The 23,575-nt window shown below is 34.9% G+C and overlaps 6 protein-coding genes and 1 long non-coding RNA gene across 7 annotated transcripts; 5 read left to right on the forward strand and 2 right to left on the reverse strand.

The window, feature by feature from the left end:
- Nucleotides 1-51: 51 nt before the first annotated feature.
- Nucleotides 52-8,182, forward strand: LOC148913834 (uncharacterized). The gene is made up of 10 exons (XM_089040078.1): nucleotides 52-121; nucleotides 227-601; nucleotides 1,054-1,173; nucleotides 1,347-1,622; nucleotides 1,896-1,967; nucleotides 2,063-2,119; nucleotides 2,281-2,388; nucleotides 6,763-6,790; nucleotides 6,960-6,993; nucleotides 7,641-8,182. Exons 1-10 carry the CDS (start codon nucleotides 55-57, stop codon nucleotides 8,028-8,030), a joined length of 1,527 nt encoding a protein of 508 aa, XP_088896204.1. The 5' UTR covers nucleotides 52-54; the 3' UTR covers nucleotides 8,031-8,182.
- LOC148913835 (uncharacterized) lies at nucleotides 2,717-3,543 on the forward strand. The gene is made up of 2 exons (XM_089025928.1): nucleotides 2,717-2,832; nucleotides 2,965-3,543. Exon 2 carries the CDS (start codon nucleotides 2,977-2,979, stop codon nucleotides 3,349-3,351), a length of 375 nt encoding a protein of 124 aa, XP_088882054.1. The 5' UTR covers nucleotides 2,717-2,832; nucleotides 2,965-2,976; the 3' UTR covers nucleotides 3,352-3,543.
- LOC148913836 (protein amalgam-like) lies at nucleotides 3,820-6,187 on the forward strand. The gene is made up of 5 exons (XM_089025865.1): nucleotides 3,820-3,930; nucleotides 4,045-4,419; nucleotides 4,877-5,155; nucleotides 5,645-5,920; nucleotides 6,096-6,187. Exons 1-5 carry the CDS (start codon nucleotides 3,864-3,866, stop codon nucleotides 6,182-6,184), a joined length of 1,086 nt encoding a protein of 361 aa, XP_088881991.1. The 5' UTR covers nucleotides 3,820-3,863; the 3' UTR covers nucleotides 6,185-6,187.
- Nucleotides 8,183-14,084: 5,902 nt separating the features above from the next.
- On the reverse strand, nucleotides 14,085-16,695 carry LOC148913837 (uncharacterized). Its single transcript, XM_089040149.1, has 5 exons — nucleotides 16,469-16,695; nucleotides 15,720-15,830; nucleotides 15,511-15,637; nucleotides 14,374-15,279; nucleotides 14,085-14,303 (listed from the first exon to the last, which is right to left on the reverse strand). The coding sequence occupies exons 1-5, from the start codon at nucleotides 16,693-16,695 to the stop codon at nucleotides 14,085-14,087; spliced, it is 1,590 nt and encodes a 529-aa protein (XP_088896275.1).
- Nucleotides 16,696-18,627: 1,932 nt separating this feature from the next.
- LOC148913838 (uncharacterized) lies at nucleotides 18,628-20,095 on the forward strand. The gene is made up of 6 exons (XM_089040224.1): nucleotides 18,628-18,753; nucleotides 18,852-18,951; nucleotides 19,060-19,288; nucleotides 19,357-19,552; nucleotides 19,783-20,042; nucleotides 20,092-20,095. Exons 2-6 carry the CDS (start codon nucleotides 18,915-18,917, stop codon nucleotides 20,093-20,095), a joined length of 726 nt encoding a protein of 241 aa, XP_088896350.1. The 5' UTR covers nucleotides 18,628-18,753; nucleotides 18,852-18,914.
- Nucleotides 20,096-20,175: 80 nt separating this feature from the next.
- On the reverse strand, nucleotides 20,176-23,019 carry LOC148913839 (uncharacterized). The gene is made up of 2 exons (XR_016119039.1): nucleotides 22,753-23,019; nucleotides 20,176-21,932 (listed from the first exon to the last, which is right to left on the reverse strand). It is a non-coding gene; the product is annotated as an uncharacterized LOC148913839 (long non-coding RNA).
- On the forward strand, nucleotides 21,001-22,322 carry LOC148913840 (uncharacterized). Its single transcript, XM_089025874.1, has 2 exons — nucleotides 21,001-21,334; nucleotides 21,468-22,322. Exons 1-2 carry the CDS (start codon nucleotides 21,001-21,003, stop codon nucleotides 22,049-22,051), a joined length of 918 nt encoding a protein of 305 aa, XP_088882000.1. The 3' UTR covers nucleotides 22,052-22,322.
- Nucleotides 23,020-23,575: the final 556 nt, after the last annotated feature.

Raw genomic sequence — 23,575 nt, forward strand, 5'->3', positions numbered from 1 at the left:
TTTATTCAAATATTATATCATTTTGATCACATAATGCTTTAATCTTCTGAGACAATGGAGGCATCTCAAGTCCTATGGATTTCACTGATCATCAAAGTGTTACTTGTGAGCAGAACTCAGGGTGAGAATTTGTTGTCTACTTTCTCAAAAAAATCGCTTTATCCGACAGGAATATCCATTTTGCTAGTACGTAATATTTTTAATATTTCCTGGTTGGATATTTTAGGTGCAGCTCGTTTCACAGTAGTTCCACCAAGTGTTTTGTATGTGTCTGTAGGAGAAACCGCTAAGCTCGTGTGGGATTACAGTGTGGATAACAAAATGGAAGAGTTTGATGTTTATTCGCCAATGTGGATGTTCTATGCTGACAATGACGGTGCATTTCAAATCGCAGAAGAAAATATATTCAACAACTGGAAATGGTACATAAACACCAATACATGTCCTGCTAGACTACTGAACCCTGTTCGAGTGAGTAAAGAATCAACTGCTACACTAGTAATCTATAATGTAGCTCTGGCTGATAGTGGTACGTATGGATGTGTTCTGATGATGGCAAAAAGAAGCCCCATAACAAGTAAAGTTAAGCTAATTGTAACATGTGGGTATAATTGTTTTCAATTTTTTGGAATTGAATTTTTTGAATTTTTTGAATTGAAAATTGGAATTTTTCGTTCTTTCGTTCTTTCGTTCTTTCGTTCTTTCGTTCTTTCGTTCTTTGCGCATACTATATATCCTTTGCACTTTGCACTAATATGTACAATTTTGATAGTTAACTTCTTCATGGATATATGGTATGCATTCTAATAAAAATGTTCAAAATAAGTCATTTGGTTTTTAGTTGTTTGTCATATTTGTAAGGGCGACGACTGATGTACTTACATGTGTTATTTTCTTATTCACAGCATTTCCATCTTTATGGATCAATCCGTCATTTCAAACATACCTGTTAACGAATCCCAAGAACTGCATATCAAATGTTCTGCGGTAGGAACTCCTATGCCAAACGTCACGTGGCAAAAAGTACAGGGTGATGTCATTAATCAAGCGTAGGGAATGTGAAAATCGATATTACAAATATTACAAGATATGACAGTGGGCAATACGAATGCTGTGCTATCAACAGCCTGAAGAAACCTCCGTCTTGTAAGAGTATCTTGGTAACCGTCCAGTGTGAGTCTAAATGCTATTTTTCTTAAAGATATACAAATATATGTTGTTATGTTTTTTTTAGCCAAAATGGTAGGGTGAGGAGGCGCTGCAAGGTTTGTAACAAATCAATATGATCACAATCAAGTTCATTGAAAAAGTGCGAGTTGAAAATAAATTATTTATTCTCTTCACAGATGAGCCACAGATTGATGTAATTCAATCAGATTTCACAGTTTCTTCATATAATGGGGGTACAATCAGGGTATACTGTTTGGCACGTGGCGTGTCTTCACCTCTGTTCTCGTGGTTTGATCCCCGTAATCGATCAATATTGACAGGATCTCATACTGTTACGGGTGTTGGTGTCTTGAAACTAGAAACCATAGACGCAGACAGCTATGGGTTGTACAGGTGTAAAGCTAAAAATATGCTTGGTTATGATGAACACATTATTAGGGTTATTAAAACAGGTTTGGAGAATAATAATATATAACTAGTTTTGAGATAATTAAAGAAAAATAGACGGATAGATGAATGGATGAATGGATTAATGCATGAACGGATGGATTGGATGAATGGATGGATGGATGGATGGATGGATGGATGGATGGATGGATGGATGGATGGATGGATGGATGGATGGATGGATGGATGGATGGATGGATGGATGGATGGATGGATGGATGGATGGATTGATGGATGCTTGGAATTTTTTACTCAAAATTAATGTCGTCTATCCTCAGTCCATCCACCCTCTCTGATACCAAGTAGAAATCACCATGGAATAACGACATTATCACCACAAACCACTACAGGTCAGAATTACCAATAAACATCTGATGAGCCACTTCCTTAACTACTTCAGTTGAATTGTTAACTTTTGACTTGACTTCCTAATCATCATTCAAAGGTCATGAATCAAGAACCAAGCCTGGAGAGAGGTCTTGCTCGACACTATTTATTCAAGGTTATATCAATGTTACATATTTAATTATAAATAAAGGCTACATATATTTTGATTCATTTCTATATATTGACACGGTTTTTTTTTATTTTGCTTTACCGCTACCCCGAGTCTACAGGCACATACTGTGTGTTACCTTTAATCATTTTTTCTCTTTTCATCAGGTCGCACATTTGCAACAGTTCATTTTATAGTAACATCAATATCAATAGTTGTGAATATTATCATGGCGCTATTAGTGTGCTACATTTTCAAAAGGACTGGCTTCAAAGGTAAACACTTTATTTCCAGCATACAGCATACACGTAGTATTAATCAGGATCCGTGAAATATGTAAAACAATTCATAATAATTCGATGGAATAATTTCAGATTTAATTTAATATTTCTTTTTCTGTCTTTGTTCGATATCTGGCAACATTGTTTTATCGGGTTTTGTCTATCTTTTTACTTATTAATATTGTTTTAATTATGATTTTAGTTTTAAGGAAGAAGAGCGACAACCAAAGGCATGTTCACATGTTCCATTTATGTACTGCATGTAATCAGTTTACCCCATCCGGGGCAAATCCTCACTCCCCATGCAAAAACAAATAATTCATAGTTCAGGCCATTTTTCAGAAATATAGCCAACTGAATTTTGATAAACGTGTTGACGATTATATTTTCGCGTTTTATAGGGTTTCAAAACCAGAAGAATCCTTTGAGATTGTAGAGGTGAACTCAATACTATATTATGTTGGACTACGTTTTTAATTTATTGATAATTTATTTGGGGGAGGGGGGGGGGGGCATGAAAAACAAACAGACAAACAAACACAATCTGTTTTACTATATTCTTGTATACAGTATAGAATAGAAATGAAAACACACGAGCCAGCAGCATCGAAAACACCCCACGAATCACCAAACCTGATACCACCGAATGTTAATGTTGGAGCAGTAGCGAGAGAATGCACTCCAACCTTTTTGGACGAGAGGAAACCAAAAGAGAACCCTGCAGAGCAGCACTTTCTGTTAGGAACTCAGCATCTTTATCGACAGATAAATAATGGAGATTCATTGTCAAGAGAGCACGAGTATCAGTCGCTACTAAGGGACAATGATGAAATAAGGCAACCAACAAATGATCCCGGTGAGACAGCGCAAAAACATGTTACACCCAATGTTAATCAGCAGCAACAAGGATCAGAATACCAACCACTACATCTTTATTCAAGCGTAGAAGAAAAGTAGTTGTATTAAAATAATGTTGAATATTGTGATAGAGGTACCTAGATTTTTTATTAAAAAAAAAAAAAAAAAAGAGAAGGCGTTTCTACTAAAGGTAAATGTTTTTAGTAAATATCAATAATAAGGAGCACAAAAATAACATAAAACAAACCAAGATAAAACAAAGCAAAAAAAAAAAAAAAAAACAAACAAAAACAGTTATACTTAATCATTTTGTCCTGTTAAAGATACATTAATCAAGTGGTCCACTGATTCCGCCCCCCCCCCCCCCCCCCCCCCCCTATTGCCCCCGGGCACTGATTACAATGAAATAAACATGAGCTTGATTTTAGCATCATTTGATTGGTGTTAAAATGCGCTAGAATGGAAGAAAACACATTTCATTACAATTTTTTCGAGAAATATATTCCTCATGCCAAAAAAAAAAAAAAAAAAAAAAATTATAAAAGTGAAACACATTACCTATTCAAGTATTATATCATTTTGATCCACTAATGCTTTAATCTTTTGAAACAATGGAGGCATCTCTAGTCCTATGGATTTCAGTGATGATGAACGTGTTACTCGTGAGCAGAACGCAGGGTGAGAATTTGTTTGTCTACTTTCTCAGAAACATCGCTTTATCCTACAGGAATAACCTTTTCGCTAAAATATTACATTTTTACATTTTTAATATTTCCTGGTTGGATATTTTAGGTGCAGCTCGTTTCACAGTAGTTCCACCAAGTGTTTTGTATGTGTCTGTAGGAGAGACCGCTAAACTCGTGTGGGATTACAGTGTGGATAACAAGTTGGAAGAGTTTGGTGTTTATTCGCCAAAGTGGATATTCTATGCTGACAATGGCAGGGCATTTCAAATCGCACAAGAAAATATATTCAACGAGGGGAAATGGTACATAACCATCAATACATGTCCTGCTAGACTACTGAACCCTGTTCGAGTGAGTAAAGAATCAACTGCTACACTAGTAATCCATAATGTTACTCTGGCTGATAGTGGTACGTATGGATGTGTTCTGGTGCTGGCAACAAGAAGCCCCATAACAAGTAAAGTTAAGCTAGTCGTAACGTGTAAGTTGAAATTAGTTCAGATGCTACATATCTCATTATTAGTAAGATTAGGAAAATGGTACATGCATCTTGATTCGCGATTTTAACGAGTTTCAATTATTTATACCATCCACGTACCACGTATTTAAAATTACATCAAGCTCTCGTTTATCTTTGCTGTTTTGTTTTGTTGTTGTTGTTGTTGTTTTTTTTGCTTTTTGTTTTTGTTTTTTTGTTTTTTGTTGTTGTTTGTTTATATCTTATTATTTTTATTATTTTTTGTATCATTATATTTTACTTATATGGAAAGTTTTTGCTTTTATTTAGTTTTTGGATTATTTTTCATTGATAAACACTACTGATTTTGTATTTTGTTTTAGCATGTTCAATGATCTGGATGCATTTTTATATTGTTTTAGCATGAGCAATAATGTAATTCTAGCAGTGCTTTAAATGAGCTTCGTTCTTCTTATGACAGCTTTTCCTAAAGTCACGTTAAAACCTTCGTCTTCAAACATACGCGTAAATGAATTCGAAGGATTACTTATCACTTGTTCTGCGGTTGGAATTCCTGAACCAAACGTCACACGGCTGAGATTGATGGATGGTGGCAAGTTCCATAAGAACCAAGGCGTTGGAAATGTAAAACTTAATATATCAAATATCACAAGAAACGATAGTGGGATATATAATTGCTGTGCCAGTAACAACCCGAAGGAGAATCCAACCTGTAGAAGTACAACAATATCTGTCCAGTGTGAGTTTAGTACATTGATTATTTTGTCAACGTAACCTCTGAATTTCATTGTATAGCCGGTTATTTTGTTGCAAATACGAAATGTCGATGTTTTGGTTATCCTAATAGAACATGAAATCATTAAGCAGAAAGAAAGAAAAAAACAACAATAAAATGGACTCACAAATCGAGCTAACGTATATGAGAAGGTATTGGAAGAATTAATTCATTCTTTTCACAGTCAAACAAGAAAAAGATGCAGTGAAGTCAATGACACAGTGTCTAGATATAATAATGGTACAAAAGTCAAAGATGCAATGACCATTCAAACGACAAAAAGCTGGCCATCTATCTTTCTAAATGAATACCTAACTTATTATCTTATTAAAATTTTTTTTTTAAATGACAGCCATTTGCAAAGAACAAAATGTGACTCACAAATTGAACCAATACCTTCTGAACGTATATCAGAAAGTATATATTGGAAGAATCAATTCGTTCTCTTCACAGACAAACCAGAAATAGATGTAGTCCCATCAAATGACACAGTTTCTTCATATAATGGTGGTAAAATCAGGATATACTGTTTGGCCTATGGCGTGCCCTCTCCTCTGTTCACGTGGTATGATCCCCGTAATCGATCAATATTGACAGGATCTCATACTGTTACGGGTGTTGGTGTCTTGGAACTAGTAACCATTGACGTAGGCAGCTGTGGGTTGTACAGGTGTAAAGCAGAAAATCTACTTGGTTATGATGAACATTTTATCAATGTCACCCAAACAGGTTTGGAGAACAATAATAAATAACTACTTTTTAGATGGTTAAAGAAAAATGGAAGGATGGATGGATGGATGGATGAATGGATGTATGGATGCATGCAAGGAAGCTGTGTTGATGCATGGATGCATGGATGGATGGAATGATTTACTCATAAACAATTAATGTCATCTATCCTCAGTCCATCCACCCTCTCTAATGCCAAGTAGAAAACACCATCGAATAACGACATCATCATCACAAACCACTACAGGTCAGAATTACCAATAAACATCTGATGAGCCACTTTCTTAACTACTTCAGTTGAATTATTAACAATTGACTTGACTTCCTAATCATTATTCAAAGGTCATGAATCAAGAGCCAAGCCTGGAGAGAGGTCTTGCTCGTCACTATTCATTCAAGGTTATATCAATGTTACATATATAAGTATAAATAAAGATTACATATATCTTAATTAATTCACTTATATATATTTACATGCTTTTTTATTATTTTGCTTTACCGCTACCCCAAGTCGGCAGGCACATATTGTGCGTTTCCTTTAATCAATTTTTTTTTCTGTTTTCATCAGGTCGCACATTTGCAACAGTTTATTTTATGGTAACATCAATATCAATAGTTGTGAATATTATCATGGCGCTATTAGTGTGCTACATTTTCAAAAGGACTGCCTTAAAAGGTAAACTCTTTCATTCCAGCATGCAGTACAAGTCATGTAGTATTAATCAGAATCCGTGAAGTATGTAAAACGATTGATGATGATTCGATGGAATAATTTCAAATCATTGATTTATCGGGGTGTGTCCGTCTTTTTACTTATTATTATTGTTTTAAATATATTCTAGTTTTAAGGAAGAGAAGGGACAACCAAAGGTAAGTTCACATGTTCCATATACGTACTGTATGTAATCAGTTTACCCCGTCCAAGGCAAATCCTCACTCCCCATGCAAAAACAAATAATTCATAGTTCATGCCATTTTTCAGGACTATAGCCAACTGAATTTTGATAAACGTTTTGACGATTATATTGTTGCTTTTTAGGGTTTCAAAACCAGAAACTTTTGCAACTGTAGAGGTGAGCTTAATACTATAAAATGTCAGTAATAAGAAAATAAAAATGAAGAGATAAAAAGCCATACGTACTGTTGAACGGTGTTTTTAATTGATTAATTTGTTTTTTAGGGGGAGGGCGTGGCAGAGAAAAAAAGTAAAGTGGTACTATATATTTGAATATGGACTACTCCTTTATCTTTTACTTATTGATTGTCTGCCTTAGTAGTAATAGGGATAGAGTAGATGGTTTGGGGTTTATCAAGCAAACAAAATTTGTTTTAAGAGGAAATTGTTTTCAATAATGAGCAATAATGGCAAGAAGCGCCAAAAACTAGACTTTCGTATGAGTTTTGATCCCTATTTTCGTTTTGGGTTAACACTCAAAACCTTTTTAAACAGTTAGAAATTGATGTACTATAATAAAATGCCTGTTTGAAGCGGTATTTTCAATTGTACAAAGATGTTTTTCTGCATTTGTATTAGAACTTTGCTTTGTCAGGATTTTTATAGAAAATATATGGGAAATAAGCAAATGAAGGCCTAAACCTCATTTTGGAATAAAATTTTTGCTCTGGGTTAACACTTTGATTCAAGTTAAGAAAATAGTTTTTGGCGCTCACTGCTTGAGTAAAAAAGTATCCTCTCTTAATATATTTTTTATGTATACAGGATAGAATAGAAATGGAAACACACGAACCAGCAGAATTGAACACACCCCACGAATCACCAAACCTGATACCACCGAATATTAATGTTGGAGCAGTATCGAGAGAATGCACTCCAACCTTATTGGACGAAAGGAAACCAAAAGAGAACCCTGCAGAGCAGTACTTTCTGTTAGGAACTCAGCATCTTTATCAACAGATAAATAATGGAGAGTCATTGTCAAGAGAGCACGAGTATCAGTCGCTAGTAAGGGAAAATGACGAAATGTGGCTACCAACAGAGGTAATTCCCTTTGAGGTAGCACAGAAACATACTACATCTAATGTTAATCACGAGCAGCAAGGATCAGAATACCAACAATTACATCTTTGTTCAAGAGTAGAAGAAAAGTAGTTGTTTTAAAGCTCGTAATGTTGAATATGTTGATAGAAGTACCTAGCGGTTTCTTTAAAAAAAGAATTAAAAAAAGAGAAGACATTTCTGTTAAAGATAAAATAAAAAAGGAGGAATAAGTGAACAATAATATGAGGAAGATACAAAATAAACAAAGCAAGTACATCAAATTAATATTCATTTACATATATTGTCAGATAATTCCAATAATTTTTCCCTCATTAAAAAATGTGATTTATTGCAACTCAAAAACAAATGCTATTTTTAGACTACCATTTAACGATTCGACATGGGTTATACGATTTGTAGTATTATAGTAATAGTGGTAGTAATAAATGAAAGGACATTCAATGTATGAATAATAATATAGTGGGTAACATCTACGAAAAAAGGTGCGCGCCATGAGGTAGGTTTTCCCTTATTCAATGACAGTAAACCAGAAGGCGTCTTCCATGAACTCTCTCTCTCGAGCACAATACGTAACAACGAGGGGCTTCCTTCAATATCTTGAAGGTTTAGATGCTTTCGAAATCAATCGTTATGTTTGATTCCATTACTAATTAATTCCACTGGTATATCATTTTGAGAAAAAAGTTGAGTTCGTTTTCAATGGCTGGATGGGGGTATCACTTTTTTAAAAAAAAATCACTGATTTTTCCCAGTGAAGCCCTGCCACTAGTATAATGTGAAGATTTGAAGCATCAATCCAAAAAAAAAAAAAAAAAAACCCTTCTGGAATGAAAATTACGTTTACGCCCTTCGGCTAAGTTTGTTTTTAGTAAACGAAAGAAATAATAATAATAAGGAGCATAAAAATAGCATAAAACAAACCAAGATAAAACAAAGCAAAAAAGGACTTTATCGAGTTTCAACAATTTTTATCGTCCATGTCATAATTATATCAATCTTTCGTTTATCTTTGCTTTTTTATTTATTTTTAATATATTATTGTATTGAATTTTTCTTCTCAAACGGAAAGTTTTTTAAAAAGTTTGTTTTGTCGTTTTTGCTTTTGTTTACTTTATGGATCATTTTTTAATAATAGATAAGGTTCTATTTTTTAGCACCTTTAAAATCTATAATCTGGATGCATTTTTGTGATTTTTAGCATGACCAATGATTGTAATAATTGCAGTTTATTGAAAGAAGTTTCGTTCGTCTTATAACAACTTTTCCTAATATCACGTTAAATCCTTCGTCTTCAAACATACAAGTAAATGAATTCGAAGGATTACTTATCAGCTGTTCTGCGGTTGGAGTTCCTGAACCAAACGTCACATGGCTGAGATTGATGGATGGTGGCAAGTTCCATAAGAACCAAGGCGTGGGAAATGTAAAAATTAATATATCAAATATCACGAGAAACGATAGTGGGATATATAATTGCTGTGCCAGTAACAACCCGAAAAAGAATCCAGCCTGTAGAAGTACAACAATACCTGTCCAATGTGAGTTTAGTACATTGATTATTTTCTCAACCTCTGAATTTCATTGTATAGCCGGTTCTTTTGTCATTTGCTAATACGAAATTGTATGTCGATGTTTGACTTTTCCTAATAGATCATGAAATTATTAAGCAAACTCTATTACCTTAAACACTTAAGCGGAATACCAAACTAGTGACGCCAAACAAGAAGAAAAGACAGTTAGACAGACAGACAAAAAATATAGAGAAGAAAGAATTAAACATGTCAAACATATACAAAAAAACAAACAAACAATAAAATAGACTCAAAAATAGAGCTATATCGAGTTACGTATTTCAGAAGCTATTGGAAGAATCAATTTCTTCTTTTCACAGACAAACCAGAAATAGATGCAGTTAAGTCAATGACACAGTTTCTTCACATAATAATGGTACAAAAGTCAAAGATCCAATGACCATTCAAACGATAAAAAGCTAGCCATCTATCAATCTAAATGAATATTTATTATTATCTTAGTTTTAAAGTTTTTTTTTATGACAGCCATTTGCAAAGTAAAAATATGTGACTCACAAATTGAGGCAACTCTACCTCCTGAACGTATATCAGAAGGTATATATTGTAAGAATCAATTCTCTTTGCAGACAAACCAGAAATAGATGTAGTCCAATCAAATTTCACAGTGGCTTCATATAATGGTGGTAAAATCAGGATATACTGTTTGACCCATGTCGTGCCCTCTCCTCTGTTCACGTGGTATGATCCCAGTATTCAATCAATAGCTACAGGATCTCATACCGTTACTGGTGTTGGTGTCTTGGAACTAGTAACCATTGACGCAGGCAGCTATGGGTTGTACAAATGTAAAGCAGAAATTTACTTGGTTATGATGAACACTTTATCAATATCACCCAAACAGGTTTGAAATGTTTTTTTCGTTTAATGGTTCTTTATATGTTTAATTTCTTTTTTATTCAAAACCACAATCATCATAAAGTTGTTTCAAAAACCAAGAAGCGCGCAAAAATTACATGAAAAGGTTCCTAGATTTCATTGTGTAAATTACTTAAGGGACACCCATGTGTGAGCTGATATAAGTTCTGGAGTTTCGGCCTTGGAGTTATAATTTTTTTGTTCAAATATTTCTTATTGTTTATCCTTCCATAAGATTAATACTTCTAAATTTATAAGCATTATATAATTATTATGCAATGAAAAATGTGTTTCACCATTTACTCCATACTTGGCAGAAAAGAAATTTGAGCTGTTTGTGGTCTGCTTTCAAACACGAATAACTTGCACAAATCAAATCTCGGCTTTCCACGCGGTTTGTTTAAGCACCTAGGATTGTGATTTCTAAACCCCTTCATACACCTCGTGCGGTGTCCCGGAATTTGCTCCCCTTGATGACTACGTTATACTGCTTATCGGAGATAAAGTGTTTGTAGGAAAAAAATATTTCACTTGTTTATATACATAATTATATACATAATTTTTTATGATCAACATTTTCTGTGATCGGCCTTCGTGCTCTTCAGCATTTTTTCGATCTTCGTCCTGTCCTCGAGCCCAGCACTCCCACTTTGTTACGCTTAGCTGAACTTGTTCTTAATTACTCTTAATTGTTTTTCTTTCGGTGATCGGTATTATCGGCAGGTAAACGGTGTTGCTATGGGTACTAAGATGGGCCCTAGTTATGCCAATTTGTTTGTTGGTTATATCGAAAACCTTGTTTTTCTACAATATACTGGACCTAAACCTGAGTTTTTTGGACGGTATATTGATGATTGTATTGGTGCTACTTCTTGTTCGCGTAGAGACTTAGATTCTTTCATCTCTTTTGTTAACTCTTTTCACCCTGCCTTAGACTTTACGTGGGAGGTTAGTGAAACATCAGTCACTTTCCTTGACATCTTGCTTAGTGTTAATGACGACCGTCTTAGCACTAGTGTCCATTACAAACCTACTGACTCTCATTCTTATTTACTCTACTCGTCTTCTCATCCTAAGCACACTCTTAACGCTATTCCGTTCTCGCAATTTCTTCGTCTTCGTCATTTGTGTAGTGATGATCTTGATTTTTCTGTTAAATGTTCTGAGATGCGTTCCTTCTTCCTTAAGCGTAATTATCCTGCTCATGTTATTGATCGCGCAATTCGTAAAGTTTCTACTATTGATCGTACCACCGCTCTCACTCCTCACACTCGTCCCTCTAATGACCGCATTCCTTTCACTCTTACGTATCATCCTATTAACATTCCTATCAAACCCATTGTTAACCGCAACTTTTCTCTGCTTGACTCTGATACTCGCACTTCTGCTATTTTCAACAACCGCCCTCTCTTTTCCTATAAACGTGATCGTAATCTCCGTTCTTTCTTGGTCAAGGGAGTTCTTCCCTCTAACAAAGAACCTGGTACTTTTCGCTGTTCTCGTAAACGTTGTTATACTTGTCCTCACATAGCCTCTCACACTTCTGTTGTCGGTCCTAAATCAACTGTTAAAATCACTGACCATTTTGTTTGTACCACTTCTAATGTTGTATATTGTATTAAATGTACCCGCTGTAATCTTTTGTATGTGGGCGAGACTGGCCGCCGTCTTGGTGATCGCATTTGCAATCATCTTTATGATATTCGCAATAACGATCCCACCAAACCAGTTTCCCGCCATTTTAATCTAGCTAACCATTCTCTTTCTGACTTCATTGTTTTCGGTCTTTCTTTGCTTAACGGCAACAATGATTGTCGCAAGACCAAAGAAATGCGGCTTATTCACCTATTGGGCACTCTTAGTCCCAACGGGATTAATGAACGCTTTATTTTCAACTAACCTTTTCTTTTGTCTTTTGATTGTTTGTTTTTGTTTCCTTGCCTACCTTGCTATCATTGGTTTCTTTTGTCTTATTCTATCATATATACACTCCTTTCTACCACTTCTTTCTCTTTTACTCCGACGAAGGACTAGCGTCCGAAACGTCAGTAAGTTTTTTCATCTTTTCACGGTGTATAATTTACCTTTTCATCATTACTGTTTCATTAGAAACACCGACGCAGCTCACACTAGTTTTTAGCTAGTTATATCTTTTTATTTTCTCTGATCGATGTTTTTAAATAATTTACTGACTTCTTACGAAACTAATCTCCTCTCCTTCGTACACACCCTCGATCCATCAACAAAACTTGTAGTACTGCACACTATCATATTCATAATATAAGACACATACGGAAGTATTTAACTAAATAAGCAACTGAAAAAATTGTCCATGCTTTTGTGATGGGAAGAATCGACTATTGTAATAGTCTTCCGTATGGGCTACCTGAGGTGCATGTTAACAAATTACAACGCGTCTAGAAATCTGCTGTGACACTGATAGCATGCACACCACGGTACCATCATATCACTCCTATAATTAAGTCATTTCACTTGCTCCCAGTCAAGTATAGAGTGCATTTCAAAATAGACATACTGACTTTCAAATTAATTTATTAATTTATCGACTGATTTACGTTTCATGTCATGTGACAGCTATTGTAACGTCATTGGCATCGGCTTAAAAGATTTGGAAAGAGATGGTGGAAAACTCATATTAGTTTTCTGTATATAATTCTATAATTTCTGGTGAAAACCCCATCTAAATCGGATTGAATGACGTAAAGTTACAGCTAATTAAAGAAATTCAAAATTCCCGCCACATGACCATATATGGTTAAACTTTAGGGTTATTTTAGCGCGAAAACAGTAAAAGCTGTAAAGTCTTTCTTCGAAATTATAAGTTAAATACTTCTGTATCGTAGGCCGTTAAAAAATACACTTACCATAATTTCGAAGAAAGACCATATCCAAATCCAATCCGCATTTACGACACGAAGACTTCCGGCTGGACCTCGGGTCGTATGGCGCGTTTTCGGGTTCAAAATTAGATATGTGTAGCTTGTGCCAATTACTTTTGAATTCATATCTTTTTACCGCTTATTACTTACAAAAACATGTTTGTTTCACTCAAATTACCTTTGAAAACATGCAACCTAGAAGACAACTGACTTTTGAAACTGTTCTTGTGTAAATTGTTTTTGAATTCATATCTTTCACCACCATGTATTACTTGCAGAAACACGGATTACTTTTGAAACACGTCTTTCGGCATCACTACTTTGAAAACACTGCTCTTTGCAGCATTATTTATCAAAGACCTTTCTTTCACTAAATGACTTTAACAAAACGAATCCAGTTTGTGCCCATTTAATACTATCGAAGCTAACACCTCGCTTACGTCTAATACGACGATCCTTTTCAATTAATTCTTCACATTCCAACATAGCGACTTCCGCTTTGGCTTTTATTCATTACTTGCGAACAGTGATCGCATTACTTGCAAACACAAATTACTTTTGAAACATTTTTGAGCCAGGCGTTCCTGGTCAACTCTGAGCCTGATCATGTGTGAGCAATGCCAATGCTAAACCAAATAATACGTTTTCCATATGTAATAAATAGAAGAAAGTTATTATGAGCTAGAGCCAAGAATATGTTGATACATGTGATAAGAAAAACATTTTTGTAAAGCAAAACACCTATTAAAGTATGTATCATTGCAGATTCATCTTCACAGCATCGTATGTCTATAATGTCATTCCTTTTTCTTCTTACAACTAGGACAGAACCATTTGCCAACAGGCTTCCTCTTAACATTTACACATTGATAGTGAAACCACCCAATCTTACATTCCTCGTTGTCACAAAATATCATCTTTCCATACTCTGGTTCCTCACACAGACACCATTTGGTCTCATCCTTCTTGTCATGTCTGTTTTCCAAATGTTTGTCCATTATGTTCCTTGTAAGAATCTCTGGAATAACATGTTCAAGTAAAAACAATGTTACAAAAATCTATATCCTTAGGCAATCTAACAATTACCATAGAAACTTCATCTGGACTGGGAAATGTCATTACAACAAAATCACAATAATTACAATTAAATACAAGCATTTGAAATTGAATTTGTGTGTAGTATCTGTGATTTCTAGGAAGCTCAAGATTTTCATCTAAACAAAAATCTGAGTGATGTGCAGCTTCTTCAACAGTTAGAGCCCTATATTTGTAAGGGCACTTTATTTCAAGTGTGCCCTCTCCACAACAGTCACAAGATAGAATGCCATCTGCTGTTGCCCCCATGAATGAATTTGCGGTGCTGATTCTGAACCCAGATTTATTACATGTGAAGTTCTTGTGGTTGCTGGATTGCATTTCTTGTAAATATTCTTGAAATGCGATGCTTTCATTGTCTAGCCCCCATTTCACAGCATCCTTTCTGCTAAGATCATATGACTTGTAGCTCATTATTCTTGTAATGAGGTGGTCAGGGGGTGTTTTCTCTTTTCGGACCAATACATCATGAGCTTTAGTACCTGTGATCCTTCCCTTGCGGTGATCAAACCATAAGGGGCTCACATTCTGACATTTGGTGAATTCAAAAAGATTGTCAATTTGATGTTCAGTAACAGAATATGCTAGAAAGGTTTCTTGTACTTTATTTGACAGTTGATGATCAGTAAGGGACTTGTTTTCTTCATTATAAAGGCTTGTTAGTGTGACAGGAAAATTATTCTCAGACAGTTTCTCAGATGTTGTACTTTGTTGACAAACACCAGGCAATGGAGGAATGAGGTTAAAAAAGGCGGCATAAGGGCAGATTTTGTGAAAAGAAGTAAGTGCAGAGCTATCTGGAAGTGGATCCCTGCTGGATGGTGTAAAAGATTCCACTTTTTTCTTTCTGTTACTGTTGACTAACCCTTGGATGTTATCGACAGTGGTTGGCTTAATCTGAAACAAAATACAACAAAAATTCTTACAACATGTACAGTGTCCTAGCTTAATTGTAAATCTTTACTTCTAAATATTTTAGGCAATCGATTGATGTTTTTACCAGGGTAAAATAAAGAAGCTTCCTTCCTTCCTTCCAAATTGAATGGATTAGATACTCCAATTTGCTTTTTTTTTTTTTTTTTTGATTAGATTTGTACAAAACTGTGTGTGTGTAAATACCATATGTACCTCTTTTTTGAAAACTTTATTCCATTTGCAAGCTTCACTGGTCACAGATGTTTTATTGATTCCATATCTAACACCCAGTTCTACCTTAAACAGCAGGGCTGCAATATGACTACAAGCTTCCCCTAACCTGGAAGAAATATAATTAAAATCATGTCATAAATTGCATAAAAGACATTTATAATATTATTCACTTACAAATTACTACTTACCCTGCAGCACATGTACAATGGGCACAAAATATGTCTGCACTGGTTTTGTGTAAACAGACCCACGGCTGATGAGCTTTTTCCCGTTCGTTCTCATGGAGGGAAGAACTCCGGCTTTTAAAAAACAGTAGGGTGCTTCTTTAACATCAAACGCTTTGACTTCCTCGACGTGGCCACTTTCGACGTATCTACAAGCCGGTAAGCGGGTGCAATAAAAAGTACGTAAGTTACTTAACTTTGCGAAATTTATCACGAAAAGTTTAGGATTTTGAAAGTCAAAGCAATCTTTTAAATTCCAAACATGACACAGTGTAATTCATTTAAAGAACCTAGTTCAGTTGACTTGTGCTGTAAAAAGTAACGCAGCTTCAAGACAACAATCTTGTGTTTACATATGCAAATAATATTATCACAATAAGTGTCATAAACAGCCAATTAGCGACCGCCATATTGCTCAAGTCGCTTGACAAGTTCACGACAAAAATGACCGAAAAGCAATATTTTGAAAACTTTTTAAAAGTTGAGATAAATTTTAAATAAAGGTTTTAGGTTTGCTATAGAGGTTGATTAATTTACGGCTCCATAAAATTCATTCAATGCTCGGTATAAAAGCCATCTATAGACTAGAGGCGTACGTTGATGGGGTTGATATTTGTACAAAACAACTAGTCTTTTCTTTAAAAGCTTATGTACTGGCAAAACAGTCTTTTGCAGTAATACCAACAAAAAAGTATTTAGTATTATAAACTTACCTATATGCCTCTAAGCTCTTGTATGCTTTCATTGATTTTTTGTCAAAAATAGACGGTGTTTCTACTAGGTACGTGTAAATCTGTCCAAAGTCCAGGTCCGGCCAAAGAGTAGGGTCGGTCGACCAATTTTCATCTTTTATGATGTATGGGTCCGGTAAAATAGTTCCAGATACACCAAAACTTAATTTTTTCCGGTACCGTTCTTTTGCTTCTGATGGCATACCCATTACATATAAAGAAAACGAATTCTTAGTGTCCTTAGCCATAGCCAAGAGACGGCTTTCCCCAGCCGTCAAAAATTCCACCGCGCGTAAGAGTCCGAATTTGACGGCCAGCTTCGAAATGCACGAGCGGATGTGACGTCAAAAAAAGATTCCATGAAAGTCATTGTTCTTGGTTGATCTATCTAGCGCGCGCAATCCATCATGTGACAGGCGTTCCTCGTAGTGTTTTGGTTTCGGCCGATCCGAATGGCTTACGATCGTGTAAGGAAGGGAATGACGGGTGTAATAGGAGGGGAGTGAAACAGTGGAAATTTTATCGTCCTATGCTCGTAGCAGATTGCTATGCACACAGGCGGTTGCTATGCACATTGATGGCTGGATTACACAATCAATATTTTAGCGTGCTTCCTTGTCAAAACTTGAAGTACGCTGAATTTATGAATTTACATAACATGAGCGTATGAGTTTATGTTCAAGATGACTGTCGAGTCACTCGTTTGAATGTTTTTGAAATCGTTAATTTGAAATTTGAATTTTTCTACAGAATAATCACTAGTTTATTTTCCGTATCTAATGGGGAAGCTATCAAAACTACGGAGGCATATTTAGTTTACAAGACCGAGTGTAACGAAAAAAGGCTAAAGCCATGTGATCAGGCAAACTTTTCAACAGTAGGATTATTCTTGATTATGTTCACCAGTTCGTGAGCCGATTTTTTCCTGTTCCGACGCCGGCGAAATAATGTGTTGTCGATCCTCCTATATTTTGAGCCGCAATGCCCGTTGATACGGTGATAAAAATACCGTTTGCTCCCTTTCTCAACTCCTTTAAAATATATCTAATTAAAAATGATTTTCCGCTTCCAGCTATTCCACTAATGAACGGCACCGCGGAAATACGCTTACGATCACTCTATTGTACTGGTCAGCGGCGTCTCAAAACAACTCACAAAATGGCGGACATTTTATGAAATTTTTGACTTCGAAAAAGTAACTTAAATAAGGGAGAAAAACAAATCTGTATCAATAAAACTGTTTACAAATGCCAATGACTCTTTTATTTGTCCATAGACCAATATATAATTATGCTCGATAAGCAAAAAGCGTCTTTTTTCTAAACGAAATAGCGATAATTTCTCGAGCATATCTACATTACACCGAGCATTCAAAGCGCCATCTTAGTAAAAACTTACATATATAAATTGTCAAAACTTAGCCAAAACAAACAATACTTAGATCTGTAAGTCAAGTGACTTTTAGACTGATAGATTTTACATCATATATACCTTGCACAAGAAACTTAATGCTTGCACACATCAGTTGAATGACGAAAAAAATACTTTTGTCGCCATCAATAGATCGGCTGACGACAGCACCTGTTGTGATTTTTTAGTGCTGATTGAAAACATGCTGTGTTATTTTGCCAAAACTAGACAGTTATCACAGGATTGTAGGGGCATATTAAGAAAATCAAACAGTGAAATTCATAGATGTGGAAAAATCCCCTATGATGAACGACTTTGTCAGCATCATTTTGATAAAATACGGCGAAACAACAACAAAAGATGTTCATGTCCATCAACTTGGGGACATTCAAAATCCTTACATCCCCACCAAATTCCCCAAACTTACCACTCCATATTAGATCAGGCTGGCAAAAATGACCCCCAATATACACCTGGCACTAGATGGTGCAATATATGTCATAAAGAAGCACCAAAAAGGTTCATTGATGCAGATATTGGCTCAGAAAATATTACACCTCCCAAACAACAAAAAGTAAGTCTTGCTATTAAAGTTTGACAATAGTATTTTAATTTATGTTTATATATTCATGTAAGACTTCAAAAAAACTACTTTGAAACATCTAATGAAAGGTCAAATAAATATATAAATACATATACACTTATCTATAGTATTACTGTTTTATCAGTAATTATCATTAAAACTTAAATAACTTTGAAAAATAAAAATATCATAATTGAATTAATTTACACAGATAGTTGGAACAACAGACCAGTTACATGAAGATAAAGAAAATACAGATATATCAAGTCTGCAGGTAGGGATCAATGAAAATAATGATATATATGTCGTTGCATGAATATAATTATGTTCACTGAACACTTTTGTAATGACCTATAATTTTTATATTTCAAGTCTCAGCAAGAGAACCAATGTGACAGAAAAGAAGAAAGTGAAGAAGAAGAAATCAAAGTCAAAATGAGCACCTGGAAAAAGATTCAATCAAAATTAGAAGGTACATATTATTCTATTGAGAATTAGACAAAAAATCTATTTGATAAATGAAAGCATTTTTATTGATAAACTTCATTACTTACATGATTCAATCTTGTTTCAATTTAAGAGCCAACATTTGAGGACAATTTGAGAAAATTGGGCACAATAGTTGACAAGCACAAGGACCGACAATCACTGGTGGGGCATGACAACATGAAGGCATTGGTTATGCAGCATGTACCAACACTATACACAACGTTACTTAATAGTATATCAAGTGAAAGACATGGAGAGAAAAAGGTGCACATGCAAGAAAGGAGAGTTACATCACTTATCTGGCATTTAATATACTACAGGTAATTATTCCTAAACATATTTTTTTACTTAATTTGATTTTAACATGTACATATTATGCATTCAACAGGAATCAAAGACATGGCAATTTCCAAGATGAATGTGGGATATTTTTGGAATTACAAGGTTTATCATCTATGGGACTCTCAGCCGGAATAACCTTGGGATTTGCCCGAAACCCAAAAACAAAAACATTGAAGAAACATGAGATTTCAAATGGCTATATCAAAAAAGTTCAAGATAAACTTTATTCTGTTATGAAAAAGGTACATTAATTAGTCATTCTAACAAAAAAACAGCAAAACACAAGACATAACAACTTTTTTTAAAGATCTAATTAAACTTATTATTATGCCATGATCCCTAATTAAAAAAACTATTCTTTGTAGCATCATATCAGCATTTAATCATTATTGTATTACATGTATGTGTTGTTTTTGAAACAATTCATAACATATAGTTAAACTGCCAATATTTATAAATCTTTCTTTTATAGGGAACCTTTCTTATTTTGATGATTGATGACTTTCACAACATAAATGCAATCAAGACACCACAGGGGAGACAGATATCAAATGCTGTTCACATGGCCAGCATCATGTTGGATATCCACCAGTACGATGCAGTCAAGTCAGTGAATAAGGTTCACAGAGAAGTAACAGTTCATATACCTGGAAGACAACCTCAACAATTAATATGCAAAGGAGGAATCCGCAGTCAAGCTGTTGTACAAGAAATCAGTGCAACATGGTCTCAGTACTGTCAACACACATTTCTGGAGGGTCTTCCTGCAAGTTACAAACAGATAAATCCTTGCTTGCTGAGGAAATCCTTGAAAGAACTCAGGTATGCATCAAATTATAATCATCCAACATTAAGTAAGCACAACTGGGGGATATAAAATTTTTATTTACAATAAAAATTATACAACAACAGAGTCAAATAATAAAATACTTAGCATAACAAGTGGAAACACAGTCTATATCCTTACAATACCATTCCAATAATTAGCTCGAAATAGTACTAGTCGAAAAAGTAAAACTATTAAGTACTATAAGTACTTATGACACTGGATGACTCTAATATTTTGTATTCTATGCCCATAGCAAGGGAGTTCAATATTATTGTCATATTATATCACAGAGTTTATGCAAGAGAAGACCAATCCCAGTCTCTAAAATCAACTGTACTCATAGATGAGATAGAACAAGATCTACATAGTCTTAATGATTATAGAGACACCCACCAGTATATGTTCCAAGTACTGCCAGAGCTGTCAACATTTTTAAACACCAATGTCCTTCCTGTAGCTGGAGACTGGCCAACATGGTACTTCCACAAGAAAAATATTTGTATATCATCAGAAAAACATGACTCCATGATTCCTGAGCTTGGGCAGTTCCATGTCTACTTGAATGCCACTGAAGATGTTATCATAAGATACCATCCAATATTTCAAGAGATGTACAAGTCAGTATTTGGCCAAAGAAAGATCTTGCCATTGAAACCAAAGCCAGAGAAGATTTCATTGTGCATCACACTTGCATTTGCAGGCTGGTTATAGATCAGAGATGCAATCATTGCAGCTTTTCAAGAGTGTAAAGATGTAGAGTTTGTCTGTTTGTTCCATTTATTTGAAGAACTAGTCCCACTCACATTTCTTCATTACCCTGTTTTTGTCAAGGGAGGTAGCTTTCAATACATTGAAGAATCAATGAAGAGATTGGCCATTATGTTTATAGCTATGGAACGCCACCATTATAATAAAGCCACTCTGTCATGGATTAGTGACAAGAACTACCATCAAAGCTCCTTTCAAGAATATCACAATGCCAAACAACATCTGTGCTCTGTAATTAGCGAAAAGAAAGTGGAGATATTCCATTCACGATTGAGAAGCAGAATAAGTAAAAATGACAAAGCCGCACAAATTCAAGAAACAGCCCGTCTACTGGCCAGGTCCAATTGTGAACCGAACTACTTCGAAGAAGACTATGTCAATGGCTACAAACGAGGAATTAGTGACCAAGATTTGCTTCTACTGTCTGGTAATAATAATTAAAAAATTCATTGTCAAACTAGATTCAATCTGTATATCCATCAATTCAATTCCAAACATGAATACTGTGCTAATAAACATACATGTATGTCTATAGTTGTAACATGTAGTCTTTTTTTCAGGTCTAGCAGCTGAAAGTATCATGGAAATGTTTGAACGTGTAGCAACAAATCTTGGTCAGTCATATGAGCTCCCAAGACCAATTAACAAGGCTGGCAAACCATACGGGAAATCTTCATTCCATCTTGCAAGCTTTAACAAAGCCTTCTGTAGGAAAAGTCTGCCTTTGGGTTATAGATGGCCATTGTTTCAACCCAACAGCACTGTGGATTGTGATAGTCATGACTGTCAAGCACCAGTAGAGTCCTCAACCAAGCGACTGACATGTGGTCACTCATTTCACCATGAGTGTTTGACAGATAAGGAATGTAGCATTTGTCTGTCAAACCTCATTAAAGATGTACAGCAACTCTCCTACGCATGGAACATTCAGCTGTTAAAGCCAGTTGAAGATGACGACATTGATTTCGAGAATGATAATGATGACGATGATGAGGATCCTGGTGATGATGAAGATCCCAGTGTACCTACAAGCAGCAAAGATTATAAATATTTCAAGTCTGCTTCTTTTAAGCAACACATTCAAAGTAAATTGTCATCAATAAAAGCAATACTTCACAAGCAACAACTAATTCCAGAGGAATAAATGATTTTAGTGGCGATTTTTTTAACCACACAATCAATATGTTAATGAAAATGTAAATAAATATGTAAATAGATATGTAAATAAATATGTAGATGATATGTACAAAATATGTAAATATAAATACGACCATGGAACTTTTAGAAACTGATAAATTTCAATCATCACTGATTGTGTTACACAGAAAACAGTGTAGTTACACATGTGTGATACGGTATGGTTTATTTTTACTTTTACAAAATTATGTGAAATCAATCACAATTTGGGGTAGTGATGGAAATATTATTGTCAGAAAACCTTCTACAAACTTTAATAATTAGTTCAATTTTAAGGTCCAAAAATAAAGCAAATTACTTCACCCAAGCAGGTGTTATCATGCTCTACTTTTTACAGCGTACAATTAAAAGGTAAAAGTATCAATTTTATCGGATATGCAACCACTGATTAGATAGAAAGTTAAAAGAGAACGAACATCGATTAGATAGAAAGTAAAAAGAGAACGAACATCGAAGAACTGACAGAGGTAGAAAAAAATTGAGTTTTTGTAAAATGGATACTTAAGTTGACTTTATAAGTTCAAATCAAGCACAACGGTGTCTTATTATCTTTACAGGAGTAAAAGGATCACTTTTGGTTCATTTTAGAGGGTGAAGGAGCATCTAAAGTTGGAAAAAATTCAAATTATTATTATTATTATTACTCACCTTCGATAGTATGCTGATTGTTGTGGCGTAAAAAAAAATCTATTTTTCCCATAATATTCCCTCTTTTCCTGAAAATGTAGCATCTGCGTATTCTTTGTTATGATAACAATGAGTTTGATGCTTTTAAAATGATATTTCTTGTGATAAACACGCACCAATACCAGTACAAACCACTACCAGCCGCCATGATGGCCGACTTGGAAAGAAGACGCGTATACCGCTGACCATAATGATCGAGCTCGAAAAAACGTATTTCCGCGGTGCCAATTAAACTTGGACATATATCTAGGGGATTTTATGATAAAAAACAAACCTGTCAAAAAGCGAGATTCCTGTTTCGGTTTACCACAAAGAGACCACCACGTGTTTCAGGTTCAGTTACTGGGTCAAAAACGTGTCTGTCCCATTATTCATGGCTATTTCTACAAACTTTAAACAAAGCCAATTATTGTTTGTAATCTATAACAACTTTGACTAAGATTAGAATCCGAATTTATAAGACTTAAAATTTCAACAATAAATAGATATTTGTGTCGCCTGTGTGTGATTAGCGAAACCGCCATACAACTACATTGCATTCGCACATCTCTCGCCTCAAAGAAGTTACAATTGCCATTTCAACTGAAAACATGTCACTAATCACTTATCAATGCGTGAAGCTATTTCTGTGAATTATAAGGTTGAAAACAGTAGAATTTTATATTGATGTTTTTTGAGTGTTTTCTTATTTGTTTCAAGGGAATCACAGAATTTCAGTGGTTTGAAGTTATGATCAGAACATCGATGCACAATTTGTGAGTATTTCAAAAAAAACTTTCATTTC

This window comes from Actinia tenebrosa, unplaced genomic scaffold (genome assembly GCF_029948245.1).
Source record: "Actinia tenebrosa isolate PJP-AT-01 unplaced genomic scaffold, QUT_ActTen_1.0 PGA_scaffold0__85_contigs__length_37466705, whole genome shotgun sequence".
Classification (NCBI taxonomy): domain Eukaryota; kingdom Metazoa; phylum Cnidaria; class Anthozoa; order Actiniaria; family Actiniidae; genus Actinia; species Actinia tenebrosa.